This window comes from Dendronephthya gigantea, unplaced genomic scaffold (genome assembly GCF_004324835.1).
Source record: "Dendronephthya gigantea isolate DGI-Jeju-01 unplaced genomic scaffold, DenGig_1.0 000129F, whole genome shotgun sequence".
Classification (NCBI taxonomy): Eukaryota; Metazoa; Cnidaria; class Anthozoa; order Malacalcyonacea; family Nephtheidae; genus Dendronephthya; species Dendronephthya gigantea.
Genome location: NW_021163139.1, coordinates 253,290 through 271,914, shown reverse-complemented (window position 1 = coordinate 271,914; position 18,625 = coordinate 253,290). Strand labels below are relative to the sequence as shown.

Below are 18,625 nucleotides of genomic sequence, written 5' to 3'. Positions count from 1 at the left end.
GACTATTTGATCTTGTATTTTGGATTTTTACTTGGCTAAAGTAATGCGTCATATCATATGCAGTGAAATATTTGCGGAAAATTTAAGCCAGCAGATTAACGGATTTGAATTCAAATTCTAGCGGATTAGCGGATGAAGATCGGGCCGATTAAACTCGGATTACGTTATCGAATGTCCCTAGTTGACTGAACTGTTGTGAAATTCGTGTGATATCATCCAAGCTTGACGCACGAAGTACTGAGTCCTTGGATTGCAGTGACAATATTACGACGCATTCATGAAGCAGTTTAATACCAATTAAAAATCCGTGCATTCTAGCACCGCTCACAACCATATATCATAATCACACCACTAGCGTGTTTGAAATAACAAAGATTCGTGGCATAGCCCAGGTACAAGGACCACGATGTTATTGATATATAATGAGATGGCCTCTTTCATTCTCTTTGCCTTATCAAAGAAGTAGCTTTCACTAAAAGCTTAAAAAACAGATTAAAGTAGTGCCTTGATTGTAATCTGGTTTCATACATTTTTTAAAATAGTTTAGCGACGTCATATTTATTGTTTGGTAAATATCAACCCTTGTTTTTTATTTTCTCGAGAAGCCTAGGTCATTATAATACTTCGTCTAAGCTTTTTTCATGCACTTGTTACAATGACTTATTAGAAGAACACTTTACTCGAATACACGCAGAACATGCAGTGACATAATTCTCAGTCAATAAACATTATCCACAATTACGCAACTCTGTCTAGTATTGTTCTCACAAGAGACACATGCACTCTCGGTTAGGTCGGTCTTTTAAACAGTTTCGTAATAATTCACCGCCCAAATATTAATAGTAAATAGATGTGTTTTGAATACCGTTTAATTCCGTTCCTAATTCTGGGCAATATCACTGACAGAGATATTGGAAGACGAATGAAGCATTTGCAACATTACCCAACATTACAAAATACAGATCCTGGGAGAACGATAGTATAGTTTTTAGTGATTATCATAAACTCCAAATATTCTCTTTTATGCAAAAATCTTTGAATATTAAGCATATGTGATGTTGTTTTAATGTAAGAAGACACTTGCATCGACTAGTCTTTGTTAAAGAAATTGATCCAAGTTTCCAAGATTATGGTCGAATTTAAAGCGCATAATAGATTCTTCGCCATAGATTGGGCTGGGAATTTCCAGGTCATTTTCAAATATGTAATCCTCGCATTTCACGACCGGACTTCGTGGCTCATGTAATTCCGGAATATACAAATCATTGATGTCTATATTGTTCGTGAGCTCTTCACCAGACATGAAGCACTCGTCCGTGAGCGAGCTCAGACCTAAACATTCATTTGTTGTGGTTAGATTTGCCTCGTTGTGGTAGCAAAAGTCCGCTGATACGGTCGAGCTATTCTCCTTATTTGCTCGGTGGATATGCGTTTGGTAGGTTATAGGTTGAGACGGGTGGGTGAGCCTATAGGTGGGGTGGGTAGGTCGGGAACTTTGGAAATGGGTTTGAATTTGTTGCGAAAGTCGTCTATTAGTCATTAGCTCGTGATGCGAGCGCATATGTCCAAAACTTGCTCCCAAAGCGTTAGCATAACACGGGGAATGTTTGAGTTCCTTGATGGCTTCTCGAACAAGCTCCTGAACGTCTTCTCTCAAATCGCACGGGTTGACCTTTCTTGGATGCTGTCTGTTTCTCACGACACTTTTGACCTGTCGTTGAAGATATCGTCGGTGGTTTATGTGGCGTTTGAAAGTCGTGGGCTTCTTCAGAGCACTTTTGACGGCGTCGGATGCGATGTCCATAAATTCTAACAAGGATTGAACAGAAGGTTCCTGAGTTCGACTCTTCATTTTTGTCATGAAACGCGTCCTTCACGATCTTTGATGCTCTTTCAAACTTTGTAGTCTATTTTTGTGTCCTTCTTTGGAAACAGTGAAATTCCCAATTCCTGCTGCGGCTTCCTGTTTTGGCACTTCTTTCAAACTTTCTTAAAAAATCTGCAACAAAACAACGGAATATTAAAGCGAATTTAGTATTCACTTCGCTGTCCTTTGCTTGTAAATGCATAAAATCAATTCGTCGTCGTCTGATCTAAGCTCTGAGCCGCGGAACAAGACGATTATGAAAGTGATTCGCTCGATAAATCCTTCAAAATTTTGGACTCAAACCAAACTAATCACAAGGGAATAAATCTAACGTATCGTTTTAGAGTATATTTCGATTTTCATGGATCCTCACACAAGACAAAATAAAATCCTCGGTATATATATATATTACTCCAAGTGTAAGTCTTAGATTTAGAATAGAAGTCATTAGTGCTTAAATTCCTTCCGCAAGCAATTCTCAATCTGCATTAGCCGTGTGCTGTTGTAAATCTTCTTTCATGAAACATGAAATCATCTTACCTGGTTGCTGTGGGAAAATATATTACACTTGGTAGATTTTTCACAGCGGAGAGGATTGCAGACCGTTTTCAGTGCTGTTATATTGTACTATAGTTCAGCTTAGCAATTTTCTCACGAGATGAGTCGTCTGCGCTCCGTTTGTTCTTTCAATGAGTCTTGTATCAGAGCTTTTAACAATAATTTCCTGTGTATTGATAAGTCTAGTTGAAGCTGTCAGCCCTTCGTCGACACAACGCTTTACCAGACGATTGCAATCGTCGTAGATTTGTAGTTCACCTTCCTCGATTGTCAACACTATATAAGCAGAGATGGCAATGATTCAACTACCTGAATCTTTTCCTCAAACACAAACAATTCTCAGCGTATATATCTAGACGATGTGCGGTCGATTTACCTCAAGGTGATAATGAAAGATATTAGCGTGGCACTGTGTTTATATTTCATGTCAATATAGGCGGGGACGTGACAATTTTGCGAGTACAAAATAGGATTCAATAGCCACTTGAGTCTCATCACACCACGGATTGTGTAAGATCTGTTTCAATACGTTTTTCAAAGAGTGTAAGCTTTTCAACGCCTTAATTCGGCCTCTTTGTTTGAACGTTTTAGTTCATGAAATTGACATCATGTCGTCAATAACACGCATCGCATCATCATTTGGTTACGTAAAAGGTACAGGCAATAATACTATGACACAAGTTCTTTCTTCTCCACGGGTGAGCAATACACTTTTTATGCTCACAGTTGCGTCATCTTAGCAAACTGACAAATACCATCAAAGGAAACCGATATAAATCGTTGCTGGAATTTCACGATGGGAAAAAGCTACGAAGGGTAACAGCTTGGATAGATTTATCGTGGTGCGTGAGTCAGATTTAATTTTAACTGTATATGTTTCTAGTCGATACTGAATTACCTCAGGAAAACATTTATACCTAAAGGCGAGTGCAATAGTCGTGTTCATATATGGCTTGTGCTGACCGCAGTTTATATATCGCAAACCCTGGATATAGATTCACACAATTGAGGTCAAAAAGAATGATTCGAGAAATGTTTTCAGAGCGAGTTAGGACCTTAGATGGATCTTGGACGATGTTAAGATAGAAGTTTCTATCCGCAGTGAGATTGCGAATATTATCAGCATAGTCGAAGACGCTAGACCTGGAAGGTGGGGGGATCAGGGGAGCTGCCCCCCTTGCCTTTTACCGGTGGAGCCATGCTAGGATGGGGCAAGGGATACTCTATCGATTTATTTGATTATTGCATTGCAATTTGTTCATAAATCCGCTTCGAACAACCGACAATGCTAGAAATACAATTGCCAACGTTAACGTGCATCAAGAATAGCGCAATCATCTGGCAGAAATAAAACAAATCGTCGAACAATTGAAATAAAATACCGGCGATGCATGAGATTCAATGTTCAGCTGCAGTTTTTTTTAATATTAACTCTATTACGTGTGCATCGATACGGTGTGTTTTTTTTCTTGCATAGAATTTATTATATAACACCTTAGAAGGTTTTAAACACTACCCTTGAGGTTGCTTTCCACTCTCGCGTTTTTTGCACGTACGAACACTTAAAGCTTAAAACTTTCTAAGTTGGTATATAGCTAATAAATTCTATGCCAGAAGAAACACAAGAAATCATCAACAGAATCCAATCCTATGCAAAAAATACGACAGTGGAAAGCAGCCTTTAGCAGCTTTAAAAATTGTATAGTCATGCATATATATGTAGGTATATATATGAATGACCTTTTTTTCGTTATTTTTTATACCAGATTTATAGATATGAGTATAATTGCATGGCCCTTTGTACGTCATCATTTATGGCTTCCTGACCTCCTTTCAGTTTATTATACTAAAAGCTTGCTGCTAAAAGCGATTGCTGTGATAAACAAACACTGAAATGGTTTTTTAACAGTTTCACGTGCGCGTAAACATGTGTTGCAGATGAGGTAAACACGACATGCATGATTACTGATTGCATGAACGAACAACAGAATGAATTAGTGGATACTATTTAGTGGCTTAAGTAATTTGGCTTCTATTTGATCAGATGTTTTCCTATTTTAAACAATGCTGCAGCTTATAAGAAGTTCAAATATTTCAGCACACGTTAATTTACGCAAGTAGAAAAAAACGCTACACTAGAATGAAGTAGCCTCATAGATAAGAGTGGCCTGCAATATTCGTTTAATTTCGTTGATGAATAGTGTAAAGTTTCCTCAACAACACAGAATTGTATTCAGTGTTTCAGATGAATGAACTTGACTTAAAATTATTGTCTGTATAAACTCGTTCGAGACAGTTAACCCACATATCCTAGTGAAATTTAAGAGCTATTGCATGGTCATGATCAAGTTCAGCATGCAAAACTATAATCTTACTTAAGCGGCTGGAATCTGTTACGAAATGGCCCTGAGTAGCTAGCTGACGTCATAGACGTAGATTGCGTCATACCGCGTTGTTGAAATATTGAAGGTTTACCTCCAGTGGAGCTGTTTAACGAAAAACACTTTTCGTGATATTTACCACGGTTTGCTCTATACAGGCCACTGTCTTCCTTAAGTAACTAACTTTCAGTTATCTATCAGTTCTAAACTGTTGTTCTTAGAGGTCCAGTAAGGATCACTCTCTTATTGATCCAGTGTTACTACAGGAGGAAACCTAAACTAAACTAACTTTATTTATACTGGATAGCTCTATCAGTTCTAAACTGTTCTTCCTAGAGGTCGAGTAAGGATCATCTCTTATTGATCCAGTGTTACTACAGGAGGAAACCTAAACTAAACTAACTTTATTTATATTGGATAGCTCTATCAGTTCTAAACTGTTCTTCCTAGAGGTCCAGTAAGGACCTTCTCTTATTGATCCAGTGTTACTACAGGAGGAAACCTAAACTAAACTAACTTTATTTATACTGGATAGCTCTATCAGTTCTAAATTGTTCTTCCTAGAGGTCCAGTAAGGACCTTCTCTTATTACGTGATATCTTCAAACATCTAGCTACGCAAATTAATGCGCTTCCGTGCATCGTATAGAGTTCAGAGGCAATAATATTTGTTTTGAAGGTTGCCATGGGAACGAAGTATCATTCAATTATATCATTCAAAGGCTGTAATTAAACAGATCTATATCTGTGATTTCACCCTCTTTGTTAAGAGCACAAAATTACTAAATCACCTATGTCAATCATTTTAAAAGCGTACCTGTATGAATTTCTAGAATTTTTTAAAACATCGTTAGGAAGAAACGCCCTCCAGTAATAATAATGCCTGACAATTTCTTGATATCAACTCGAATGGTCAAAATACGTGAAGAAGTCTAATCAGTAAGACTTTTCTATGTTCTGGAAATAGAATGGAATATTTTTTGACAATGCATCTTTTGGTAGAAGTCTTCAAATTTTTCTCATTCAAACGAAACCAGTATAAATAAAGTTAGTTTAGTTTAGGTTTCCTCCTGTAGTAACACTGAATCAATAAGAGATGATCCTTACTGGATCTCTAGGAAGAACAGTTTAGAACTGATAGAGCTATCCAGTATAAATAAAGTTAGTTTAGTTTAACTTTCCTCCTCTAGTATAACAATTGAGAATCAAAACATGTTTGATGTTTATCAAAAACAAGGCTATAAATATCATAATTATCATAACACGTATATAAGAATTAAGAACATTTTTTCGGTTGAAAAGCATCCCAATTCGTTCCATGGTCTAAGACTCGCCTCTCAAAGCTCAGCTTTCAAAATAATTGTATCTCTAGAGCAATCATGGCTGTCGTTCTTGACTTCAAGAGCTTTAAGTTCAAGTGGCTTGTGAAAAATCGAAAATCGGAAATTTCGTCGTTTCAGAGCGATTAGTGAACCTGCTAATTAACGCGTCTATTTTTGGCCGTAACTAGAAAGCGTGCTTGTGCGTGGTTTGCCAGCGGTTTGCGCTTTCATGATTGTCTTTATCGAGAGGTCCATATAAAAAAAAACGACGGAAATATGTCCTTGTTCATTATTGAATATTTACTTATTTGATTAAAGATAAATTGTCCAAACAAGCCATAATATAGTCAGAATTCTAAAAGCGCTTTTTCAACAACATGTTCGACTGTTCAAATTCGCACCCAAAATGTCTGAGCATCGATGAAAGCTATAGTATGTTGTTGTGGTTTCTTTGTATCCAAAAACTAAATATATATTTATCACGTAACAATCTAGTCAATCATTCAAATCATGATCAAGTTAATTTCAACACCACCCACAGGTTTCACACAACTCAACTCTTCACCATCAATGGAACAACTTCTGTTGCAATGCTACCATCAGGACCTTTGACCAGAATGATAACATTCTCATTCTGACCTTCTCTACCACGTTTTCCTCCGCCATAACGAACAGCGACTCGCAAATACTTCTTGCTTCTAGCCCTCGCTGTCAATCGTCTGCGACCAAGAAGCGAAATCTGTAAAGGCAAATTTTTATGATGGGTAAACTTCGAATGTAAAGATTTCTTTCGAGACTTGTGGTACTATAAGACGGTTGGTTTACACACAGACTGTTATAGCCCCCTAGCTTCGATTAACCTCAATGCATACCACCGGAAAGATAGTTAGGTTCACTATACTGTTCGTAACAAACCGTATAAGCTAGGTTTGAACGTCGGTTCCATGCACTATATCATAATATCTGAGCGGTTGTATAAAGAATGAAGCCATTGACTGCCTGGCCCTACGTTAATGTCAGGAAGGTTTGTCACGCTTCAATGTATATTTTTTCTTCCTAAATTTTCCTGTAACAAACAATGACTACTTGATACTGCTGTCTTTAGCCTCGTTGTGTGGTGAAATGTCTCAACTTAAACTTCAGAAATTGCGAAGAAAAATATATTTGCTTCGAAGCCGACATGATTAAAAAAGCAGGCTTTAACCATGTTTTATTATAAACGTTTCTGTGTTCAACAGGGCGATGTGTATCTACTCTTACTAGTTACTAGAAACAGGAATGAAAATAAATCGCCCTTTGGTATTGCTTACACTATATCCGAGAGTATCTTTGAACGAAATTCGGAACACTTGATTTGAGTCCTTTCCATTGAACAAGTACAGCATAAGGAAGACACTCCCCCCTGGTCTGATGAAATCTCCTCTTGAATTATAGAATTTTTTAAGAACCAACGGTTTAACTTCATCTGGGCGCTCCGAGACCCTGGTGAAGACTTTGTTCTTCTTTGTCATCCCTTTCAACATCATTTTGAATTTCTCCTTCGGTGGATTGAATGTTACGGTGAAGTATACGCCATCGGCGCCGTTCGGTGTCGGTTTCAGGTCGGGGATAAGAACCTCGCCCGAGGTATCCACGATGTCAACGCGTAGCGAATCTTTCTTAATTTGTTTCTCTCCAGCCATCCTAAGTTCCACCTCCGCCTGTTCACCTTAATGCAATGAGACACTGTCTGTTATTTATTGACTGAAAGCCTCGAATAGAAAAATCACCTCTTCATCAACAACATATGATTCTCGCCCCACGCTGTTGCCTGATTTCAAGCAACCAGGGGCGCTGGAACAACGCGAAGACAATGGGGCATGTGTGCCCCCTCCTTACTCCATCTCCCTTCCTCCTTACTCCCTCTCCCCCCTTCTCTTTACCTTCTCTCCCCCTCCTCTTTACCTTCTCTCCCCCTCCTCTTTACCTTCTCTCCCCCTCCTCTTTACCTTCTCTCCCCCTCCTCTTTACCTTCCCCCCCCTCCTATTTACCTTCTCTCCCCCTCGTCATTACCCCTCTCCCCCTCCTCTTTACCCCCTCTCCTCCCTTCTTACCCTCTCAGAAGCGCTGGAACAACGCAAAAACAATGAAGTATGCCCCCCCCCTCAGTACCCCCTTCCATCATCGTTGTAAGAAACAGTTCTGATAAGCTGGTCACTCACCAGCCAAGGGATATTTCAGGTCAACTTTTCTTCTGTTCACGCTCTTTTTGAAATCGTGTTTAAAGTTGATATTTTCTTTGCTCGAGACTTTCACGGAGTAACGATATTCTCCAGCACTCACTGGGACCTCGAGTTTCCAATCGCCATCAGCAGGCAGATCAACGATGTATACAGCAGCATTAGTCATGATATTCTTTCCCTCGTCCCATGCTATTCCCGAAGGTGCCCGAAGACTGACGTCAGTCGCGCTGTTCTCGGTGGTTGTCGACACAACCAGACGGTCGACGGTATCGTCAAGTGCGATAAGGATTTCATCAACTGTGCTGCGTCGTCGCCTTGTCCTCGCCACTGATTCACCAGTTTTTACCGCCGCCAAAGTACCTACATTCATCCCGGATAAAAATTATGCTATAGCTTATTGCAAAGAGGAACTTGAGTGTAGTTTGCATATGCACCTTGCTATATGCATTTGAGCGTTAATATACGCTATTGCATCTAGATAAAACATATAGCTAGTGACATAAACTATCTAGTTAAACTATAGCTAGTAAGTCATCAACAATTTCTTCATAGAAACCCACCTAATTTTGCGTCCGTGAACTTCGCCAAGCTTCGCAATTCGTATTCTTCCATTGGTAAATACTGACCTCCAGTTTCCGCGGATAACTGTTTGAAAAGCTCGAAGCCTTTGAAAGGAAAACTATCGCAAGTTTCGTGCGTGAAAAAGTTTATGTTAACTTCATTCTCTCCAGCAAGTGCGATGAGGCCGTTCAGATTATCGTTTTCATCGGCATCTTTTGGAGGAGCATCTGTGAAAACAATCAACGGTGATCCCAATTCCGGACCCTCTTCTATCGCTGCAATCATCCCATTGAAAGTGTATTCCGGGCAGTCTCCTCCGCCACTGGCTTTCAGATTTTCTATTTCATCTATGAATTCGTCCACTTCTCCCTCGTCTTTATACGTTAGATTTGATTGTTCTAAAATACAACGGTAGCATTTCACAACCATGGGAATTGAGGCGTAGTTATGGTAGTAGAAATAACAACTTCAACTTTGTAGGCTTGTACCTTCAATTGGGTCTCCAAATGTTGACAGAATGTAATTAAAAGGTGGATTTCTTTTGTTGTACGAGCTTATTTCAATTGCAATCGCTTTGGCTGATTGAATCTCGTCATCCATACTTCCTGTTATATCAATGGCAAACATTAAAGTTTTCCCACCATCCAAGCCAAGAAGTTTTGAGAAATTTTTCTCGCCGATATCTTTCCTCACTTCAGCCAGGAATCTCTTCGGGTCTATCTTTGTCGATCGTTTTCGTCTACCAGAAGCTCCTGAATTGCCTTTTCCAATCGTACTAAGAGCTACAGCTACGGCACGTCTTGCAAATTTTATGTTACCAAGATTCACTGCATCTTTTATATCGTTTTTCAGCTCTGGTAATTTATGTTTCTTTCTAAAATTGAAATATATCGCATATAGTCCATAAGGGTTGGTAGGTGGGGGATTTGGGTAGGTGGGGGGTTTGGGTTGGGGGGAGGGATTTGGGTAAGGGGGATTTGGGTAGGTGGAGGGCTTGGGTTGGTGGGGGGATTTGGGTAGATGGGGGATTTGGGTAGGTGAGGGTTTGGGTAGGGGAGATTTGTGTAGGTGGGGGTATGCCAGGGGGTAATGTTAGTTGGGGGTAAAGTGGATATGAGCTGGGTAAGTTGGTGGTTGGTTAAGGTAGGCATTTACAACTATTTACAAACTTGGATTAAAATCCTTCTTGAGGCTACCTTGAAAGATCAGCTTGAGCAACAGAACGTTCGATCTGGTAAATGACGTCATTGACCTGGTTTAAATTTTTAGGTTTGGTCGTGCTGTTGGAAGTCAGTATACTGTTTTTTATAACATCTTGAACGACCTCTGTTATCACGGAGCGTGCTTCATCCACTCTGACCAAATGTTTTGGAACCACTGGCTTATCAACTACAAGGTAAGTTTAAAGTTTTACCTCATGACTTCAGAGAGATCCCAAATGAAATATTAATATTCATTTTACGGCAAGTAATTTTCACTCTTAACGAACTGTGCATGTCTCTAAACCACTTTTCATATAATATACTTACCACAAAGCCCGCACTTTCGTGGACATTGATACCTGTAGTTAGCGGATAACTTGCAAAAGCTTGCTGGTTTTAAGGGGCAAATCGTGTCTTCCAGCTTCGTGCAAAAAGGTTTTGCTGTAAAAGCAAAAAATCGATTACAATTGAATAGTTTGTACCTCAGTGAACAGGAAATAAAGACTTGGCATTCGCCTCCGTCTTTCAACACGATAAATTGTTTTTCCGAATTGTAACAGCATGGTGAAAAACATCTCAATCATTACATCGCAATTTCCTGAAATCCTAAGTAATCTTTCGTAGAAATCGCCCCCGGACGGTTGAGCAATATGATCTCGCGTTTTCATCCCCGTGAAAGAAACAGCCACATATTTGGTTGTTTTCAGAATGTTACGTCTGTCGTTCAATCAACGCAGAAAAACATTGTCAAAAACATTGGTCATGGGCACACCACTGACCAAACTAGCCTGCTCAAGCCAGGCGTAAAATATGCTCCATTCATTGACTTCACGAGGATAATTTTATGTGCGTAAATTTAAGCGATCAACTTAATTTTGCGGGTTAAAAAAAATGCAACAAGTGTGTGGGAATAATTCGGGCCTTTCCTCTCTCACCTGCATCAGAGGAAGTTTTTTACTGAAGCGAGTACTGACCTATACTCAAATTCTATCTCCAAACGCGATTTTTTTTCGGCGAAATTTTGGAACGGAAATGCAAGCGCGTTCAGGAATTGCGTCAATTAATAATTTCGCCGGCTGGTAAACGATAAAGGCGAGGAAAGAATACAATAACCGCAGAAATAATATAGATTCAGTATCAATATAGTTGAACCACTGAAGTAAACTTGCATTCCGCTGTACACGCAGATCGATGATATAGGCTTATGTCAATACAGCTGTTTACACTGTCGGGCGTAAGTAAACACACGTTTAAAATTATTTGAATGATACTTGTAAACAAGTAAACAACCTTATACGAATAGATATTTATATATATGATTATATAACATAATTTTGTATATATGCTAGTTTTACGGTACGGACGGGACCAGTCTGAAAAGAGCCATGCAATAATCATGCATCGCTTGCCTGAATCTAGATTATGATCATTCATTTTATTCACTTATGAAAAGGGTTTGGTACAAGTTGATGATTTTAACGTGTTTCCCTAACATGATATAATATAAGGTTTTTTGCTAACTTGAAATTAACAGCGTAATAACGTGGAATATGCGATAATCTTTCGCGTGCGTGATTGCACGTAACGTAAAAAAAACACGTCACACTGAGCATCAGTCGTACAGGATGCAATACAAACATTATTGCGTTTTGTTCATACGAATGCGGAAAATATGAGTTAAGTTCAGTAGTATCACGTTATAGAACTACGACGTGGATAAATGTGTCACTATTAGTTAGATTGTTCAGTTTCTGTTTGATCAGATGTTTTTCCATATTTGATCAGCAATTCCATTATGAAGTTAGACTTCGCTGCATGGGCATTCATGTGGGTAGGAAAGAATCTAGGAGAGCGGTGGAATAAGACAGAAGCACCGACAGGAACACGATATGAGACGAATTATTACAGATAAGAGAGATTTCAGATTTGTATTTCAGAGACGTTTGTTTGTACGAATTTACTATACGACTGGCTGACATTGCAACAGTATGGCTGAGGCGTTGGTTGCATGCGTGTTGCCTCGAATGTATGAATCAAGCCACTTTCCTGTCTTTCCACTATCCCTGTTCTCAATAATCAATATCGTCTTCACACTCAGCATCGCGTTCTTATTGTACTGGTATTTAAAAAAAATCATAGAATGTTGATAATAAGACAATCTGATGAGTACAAACCTGGATTAGCCAACAAAACTTGTGAAAACACCGTGCCTTCGAGGATGAACGACACGATCACTAAACTGAGCAACTTATTCATCTTGACACCGCTTCAGTTTCTCATCTGTTCGAACAGTGTTCAAATCTCTGCCTCTTATAACCTTTTCCTCACGTGACAAGTTGTTTTTCCATTGCCTTCGGGTCATCTGCAAGTTCTTGAGAAGTATTTAGTTACCTTTCTGATGGGAAATTGGGCTGAAGCCTCAAAGACTAAGTGAGTGAGTGACTGAGTGATCTCTAACATCCGCCAACTAGATTATCTGATTGCCAGTTATCACAGGTGCTGACGGATTTAGTGCTGACGGATTTAGAAAACAAAGCATGATTTGCCCGCACGAGCAAGAGAAACTAATGAAAAAACAGCTCTTCCAGCTTCTCTTATCGAAATGTACAACAATTCCAGCAAAGTGTAATCCGATATTTTCTTTAGGAATTTGAGGTGATTACACAACCGTGATGTGATTTGGCATGTCTAAACAAGGCACCATATTTGTTTTGATTTTTATTATTCTCACCTAATTCAACGATGGCTGATACTTCAAAAATCCTCGCAACGATTTCAACTAGTCTTTCCATTCTCGGTTGTATCGTAATCTTCATCGCGCATAGATTTTGGAAGGATTTACACTCGAATTCACGTAACATTCTTTTGTACATCACAATCGCCGATCTATTTACAGCGATGGGATATTTATTCAACCTTCAAAGCACTTGGAAAGATAGCTGTGTGTTTCAGAGCTTCATAACGACAACGTCAAGTATGATGTCCTTCTTCTGGACCTCTTGTATGGCGCTGTATTTACACGTCGTGTCGATTAATGCAAATTATGAGCTTGGTAAACGCATTATCTTCGCGTTCCATTGCATAGCGTGGCCTGTACCATTACTGGTCACGCTCATCGCGTTGTTAGCTCATAAGCTTGGCGAAGGATGCTGGAATAACGACTGGTGTTGGATTAAGGATCTGGACTGTTCTGATAATTTAAACTCGACAAGTGATCCTCGCTATGAGACAGTTTCTTGGATGCTGCTCACTGGGAAATTATGGGAGATATTGTCTTATATTCTCATTCTCATTGTTTATGCTCGGATATTCATGTATGTGAGAAGGCAACGAAAATTGGTAAGAAATGATATATATTTGTTTTGTCGATATTGTGTTTTCCTGTCCATTTGTACTCACTTGTAAATTGAGCCTTTAATCTGCCTCAAGGGTCAGCAGTTTGTGACCGTGAGTGTTGGCTTACATCAGGGACTTGGAAGCAGTTGGGAGTTGAGTTAGGTCCATTGTAGACATTCTTTTGACAGAAATTTATGAAAAACCACTCTTAACTCCTAAATTACATTGCCAGGGTCAAATTCTAAGAATGAAATAAGTTTTAACATGCTGGAGCTTGAAGCTAACCTGTCATGTACAGAACGCGCAAAGGACAAAAGCCTTTGAATTGTTGATAGATTGAAATCCCTGGCTCGGCTGACCGTATGAATAAAACGATTTACTAGCAAATTCATTTCCTACATCAAAATACTTTTTTGTTTCGATTCAGGTGGAAGAGCAGTCAAATGCAATGTCAGTTGCACGTTTTCGCGCTGTTGAAATGAGGACAATCTCAATACCTATTTTCTTCATATGCATTCGTATCTGGGGAACTCTACAGTTTTTTAATTATGCTTTCACTGGTGACAGCAATGAAATCGCTGGTATAAAATATCTCCATGTAAGACTATTTAAAAGTACTTATTCTAGTCTAGTACTTATTGTCAGTTTTGCAAACTCAGTGTTTCACCTTCGACCTTCCTCATTGTAGTACTAGCAGTAGTCTGACTGAGTGCTGACTGTTGCTACTAATACCAGTCTGACTAGCCCAGTACTTGCTGCTTTGCAGTGTTTTATTCAGTATTTCACTCTAATCTCATCCTTTCTGGCTCAACGCCATAATGTTATTTGGTTTGTTCATCTCATAACTCCTAGTCTAAATCTCAACGTCTCCTGCTAAATCTCAACTTCATTGATGAGAAGTTTTGTTTTTCTAGGCTTTTGGTGACGGAGCACAAGGCTTTGTAAACGCAGTCCTCTTTTGTCTGATAGCTGACAAGTCGAAACTAATTTTTCTTAAGTGTTGCCGTCGCGAGCAAAATGGCGAACGACAAAGCTTACTAGCGGAACGTAGAAGTGTTCAAAATAACCCTGGCAGTGGGAACGTTATCTGATACGATCTTAGCTCTAATTTCACGACGATCTATTTTAATTATCAAGTTCTGAGGTATATTAGACTTGTACTTAAACCGCAACCTATTTCACTGGAAACACTAAGTGCTCTTACGTCTGAACTAATCTCTTGGCTTCAGTGTCCGTTTCACTCTTTCGTTCAACAACAATATGAATGGAATTATTTTCGCCTCTAAATATAGATTATTTCAATGCAGTATAATAGAATTACTTCCTTTAATCGTAAGGAATAAATGAAGCCATGCATTTTAGACAGACGGGGAAACAAAGAATGGAAATGTATCAATATTTAATATGAAATGCAATTAAATGTTTTCGTAAGGTGCTCTATGTTATCTTAACCACTGATCAATTTATCGCATGCAAGTGAACTATACATCGCCAAAGGACAGGATGCGTTTTAAGATAACATCAGTTAAGATTGGTCCTACAAAGAGGTGTAATTGCTCCACCATGTGACTGTAATTTTACTTGAATACGACACAGACATGCAGTCAAGGTCGCTGAAGGGTTCATGGAGGCAATATCAAACTAATTTTATTTCTATATAAAACGGATTTGTGAGTGTATGAAAGGTGCTCGGAGCATGGAATTAATTATTCTGACTGAATGTCACTTCTTGTCAGTGAACTCCTTTCTTGAAGTTGAGAGGAAAATATTAGTTTGAAATTTAAAATGGAAATTAGTAAAAAAATTGAGTTGTTAATTTTTTTCAATTAGGGATCAAAGTTATAACCCCACGCTGCCGTTCAAACTCTTAGTGAATCAAGATAAGATTATATATGTATCAATAACTATACATTGTTCATTTAAAGCTGTTACGGGCACCCTTGTCTCCCGTTTCAGACGAGAACTCGTTGCGTTCTGAAGCAATCATTCTATCTATCATCATGCAATGTGTTTCAAATTCTTTAACTCGACGGGGTTTTAAAGTCACCTCCAATTTATTCACAGCGGGTAGAAACACTGGACACATTGATAAACACTGCAAAAGATATATATTTAGAAACATATATATAATGGAAATGTTAACACTTGCTATGGCCTGATTAAGCATTATTTACACTACGCACAATTGTTACGGATAGAATTTTGATTTCCTAAAAGCTAGTCAAATTTCAACTTTGTTTCATATTAGGTTTGGTGCGGATAAAATTAAGATTGCTGAAATTTGGAATGGGCGAATATCGATCAGATATTGATCAGAACTTAAACTGTTACTTTCCTTCAACCACTTCTGACTTAAGTTCCACAAAATGGCAATCTGAAATGATATCTTTCCCTTTCTTAAATACAAAGACGACTAGCGGAACTTAAGCATATCTCGCAATTACAGACTGCTCGCATAAAGAAAAATCTAATCGTTCCTTATTCCTGCCCTGTTGGCTTGGAAAGCGTTCAAACGCGTGGTAATGATACAATTCCGGTTATTTTTGGAATAATTTTTGCAGGAACATTGGAATACTAATGCACACGTGCAGTAATTAATCACGCTTTCCTGACGTGGCACCCCTCTAATTACTCGATATATTGATGTTTATGCTTTGATGTCTTTTCACGTCGTAAAGTAAATATTGTATCGCATTTTTATTGCTAATTATAAAATGCTGAAAAATTTTAGCCCTTGGAGATCAAGTTCTGTGTTCCCTTTAAAATTTCGTCTTGCATTCGAGCGCGTGCAAGCGCAGAGAATATATAGATTTTTTATTGTGGTGGATATATAAGAAAGCACGTTTTATCTTCGAGGTTTTGAGCTCCTTTCTTTCACACTGAGGACTGAAAACCCCAGGAACTACTGACAGCACGCTTGTGCATTGTCTGAAAACGCCGCATGATTTCAGGAAGAACGTGTCTATGATATTGTACAAAAGATTGCCGTTTTTGTTTGCAAAAATTTGATTTTAGAAATTTGCGTTTGAAATCGTGAGGTTCAGTACTGACCAGAAAATATAATAAGGCTTATATTATAACCTTATATCAAAAAACGAAATCATCGCTGACTCTTTACAAAATATATTGCATACGTTGATAAGATATTTTTGTTATTTGTTGAATGAAACTATCACATTTGGAAATATTTCTTTATCACTAGTTGCAATAAATCTAAAATTTTTCAGGCTAATATATACAAATTAAGCGCTGTTATAAATCAACGATATCTTGGGGTGTTTAAAAAATTAATCATTCCTTGTTGTGAATTTGTTTAATATAAAAGGCAGAAAGCGACCCTTGTGATTCGTGCAGAGATTAAAATTTGATATTCTGTTCTTCATATAAATAATCCTTTGTGTATCCTTCACCCTGTCAAATATAAGACGTAGATATTTTAACGAACAAAGCACGATATATCATACAATTGACACAATGGACAGTTTTCTTGTTTTAAAAAATCATTTTGTTTGCATTACACGTGCAGATATTTCCTTTCTTCAAGATTTCGTGTAGGTGGGAAAAAATCCAACGGCATTGTCGCCCGCAGGATTCATCAAATTAAAATATTGCAATCACATAAAATGGCCCTCAACAACAAATTAAATCATTGTTTAAAGCTTGTGTCTTTTTGTAGCGAATTAAAACGGATTCGCATAAATTGTCTACCGCTAATGAGTCGTTCCCGGCGTTTTAGAAAAAAATATGCAGATATTTTATTAGCACACCTGCGCTTACACAATTACTCAACAGCGATCTGCATCAAAAAGGTGTGATGACGGATGAATAAAACAATGAATATCATACAAACTACAGAGGTATAAAAAGGCAGTGTATACTTCTAAAATATCATACTTGCTAGGCTATAGGATAGAGTTAGGTGGCCCCGAGAAAAAAGAAAATTTTCATACAACAAATCTTATAACGCAAGGACGAAGACTTGTTGAAAGTCAGAGAGACGAATCGTTGAAAAACTTTGACGCTGAAATTGTTGAAGTTTTCCGGTAGTTTTTGCCGTGAAAAAGGGCTGCAGGCAAAGGTAGCAATTTGTGTCAGAAAAGCGGTGAACAAAAAGAGGAAATGAATTTTGAGAGCGGGGAAGAAGCGTCGGGTAGCACAAGTCATTCACAAATCGCTGCCGAGAAAGTTTCGGAAAGCGAAGTGAAAAATGATGGAGCGACTCTGGGGTTGTCGTTGATTAAATTCATGACGCTCGCGACGGGAAGTGTTAAAACCGCTTTGCAGAAACCTGCAAACTACAAGAAGAACATCAACCACAGACGATATCTACAAAAACAGCTGAAAATTTGCCCGAGACGCAAGAAACGGAGTGGAACGAAGGCAAAGACTGGACCGAAGGTGAAAACAGGAGCGAGCAAGCAGGCGCTTGGAACAGCAACGCAAGGCTGGTATCGACAAACAAACTGCCATGGCGGATTATACATGAACACGAATCCAAATCAAGGTTTTGCAACTAATAACAATATATATTTACCTCGCGAAGCTTCTGGAAGTGAGGTAGGCTTAGGAAACGCAGAGTATCACTCTCAGGAAGCATTCGCAAATAGCACAAACTTTCAAAACGGGTTCATATGGAATCAGCAACAGACTGACTGTTTTGCAACTCAGCAAATTCATAGCACGTCATCTTATAGAGATGACACAATGCCTTTTATGTTGTACGAAGAAACGGAACAATTTCTGACAGGAGAAGAACTGACTCATGCTTTGGATATAAACGATTTGTTTGTTCCCGAAAGATCGCAAGAGAATAACGAGGATGTTTTCAAGTATTCGTCTTGCACTTTAGATGAAAATATGTACAATATTTTTCAGACTGTTCCTTCGACCACAAGTATTCTTAGTTGGTAAAATAGTATTGTTAAGTATGTAATAATAAGAATATATAATAATAGTGAACAATAATCTTAATATGATGTGTCTGAACTTTTATATTTCTCTCTTTTCTAAATATAGTCTTTCATTTTTTCGATGCATCATTTTCGTCAATCTGCGTCATATTGCATTTTTTTTTAACTGAATGACCTAGGTGGCCAATTAAGTTTTAAATATAAAAACTTGAATTTGCGTGATGAATAGATAAATAGACAAGTGACAACTGTGTCATTCTCTTGAA

At 38.4% G+C, this 18,625-nt stretch overlaps 4 protein-coding genes across 4 annotated transcripts; 2 read left to right on the top strand and 2 right to left on the bottom strand.

Annotated features, from left to right (window-relative positions):
• Window positions 1–853: 853 nt before the first annotated feature.
• Window positions 854–1,992, bottom strand: LOC114536031. The gene has a single exon (XM_028557386.1). It carries the CDS (start codon window positions 1,859–1,861, stop codon window positions 1,100–1,102), a length of 762 nt encoding a protein of 253 aa, XP_028413187.1. The 5' UTR covers window positions 1,862–1,992; the 3' UTR covers window positions 854–1,099.
• Window positions 1,993–6,680: 4,688 nt separating this feature from the next.
• Window positions 6,681–9,340, bottom strand: LOC114535998 (von Willebrand factor A domain-containing protein 7-like). The gene is made up of 4 exons (XM_028557341.1): window positions 8,911–9,340; window positions 8,330–8,710; window positions 7,438–7,835; window positions 6,681–6,866 (listed from the first exon to the last, which is right to left on the bottom strand). Exons 1-4 carry the CDS (start codon window positions 9,338–9,340, stop codon window positions 6,681–6,683), a joined length of 1,395 nt encoding a protein of 464 aa, XP_028413142.1.
• A 3,436-nt stretch (window positions 9,341–12,776) lies between these two features.
• LOC114536032 (G-protein coupled receptor 157-like) lies at window positions 12,777–15,230 on the top strand. The gene is made up of 3 exons (XM_028557387.1): window positions 12,777–13,452; window positions 13,877–14,047; window positions 14,364–15,230. The coding sequence occupies exons 1-3, from the start codon at window positions 12,856–12,858 to the stop codon at window positions 14,538–14,540; spliced, it is 945 nt and encodes a 314-aa protein (XP_028413188.1). The 5' UTR covers window positions 12,777–12,855; the 3' UTR covers window positions 14,541–15,230.
• Window positions 15,231–17,312: 2,082 nt separating this feature from the next.
• LOC114536042 lies at window positions 17,313–18,398 on the top strand. Its single transcript, XM_028557400.1, has one exon. The coding sequence runs from the start codon at window positions 17,569–17,571 to the stop codon at window positions 18,358–18,360; it is 792 nt and encodes a 263-aa protein (XP_028413201.1). The 5' UTR covers window positions 17,313–17,568; the 3' UTR covers window positions 18,361–18,398.
• Window positions 18,399–18,625: the final 227 nt, after the last annotated feature.

Coding starts and splice junctions, on each gene's coding strand:
- LOC114536042 (XM_028557400.1), top strand. CDS start 17,569: ATGAATTTTGAGAGCGGGGAAGAAGCGTCGGGTAGCACAAGTCATTCA.
- LOC114536032 (XM_028557387.1), top strand. CDS start 12,856: ATGGCTGATACTTCAAAAATCCTCGCAACGATTTCAACTAGTCTTTCC. Junction 13,453..13,876: donor TGAGAAGGCAACGAAAATTG/GTAAGAAATGAT, acceptor GTTTCGATTCAG/GTGGAAGAGCAGTCAAATGC. Junction 14,048..14,363: donor CTGGTATAAAATATCTCCAT/GTAAGACTATTT, acceptor TTGTTTTTCTAG/GCTTTTGGTGACGGAGCACA.
- LOC114535998 (XM_028557341.1), bottom strand. CDS start 9,340: ATGGTTGTGAAATGCTACCGTTGTATTTTAGAACAATCAAATCTAACG. Junction 8,711..8,910: donor GTTCACGGACGCAAAATTAG/GTGGGTTTCTAT, acceptor GGATGAATGTAG/GTACTTTGGCGGCGGTAAAA. Junction 7,836..8,329: donor CCTGAAATATCCCTTGGCTG/GTGAGTGACCAG, acceptor CATTGCATTAAG/GTGAACAGGCGGAGGTGGAA.
- LOC114536031 (XM_028557386.1), bottom strand. CDS start 1,861: ATGACAAAAATGAAGAGTCGAACTCAGGAACCTTCTGTTCAATCCTTG.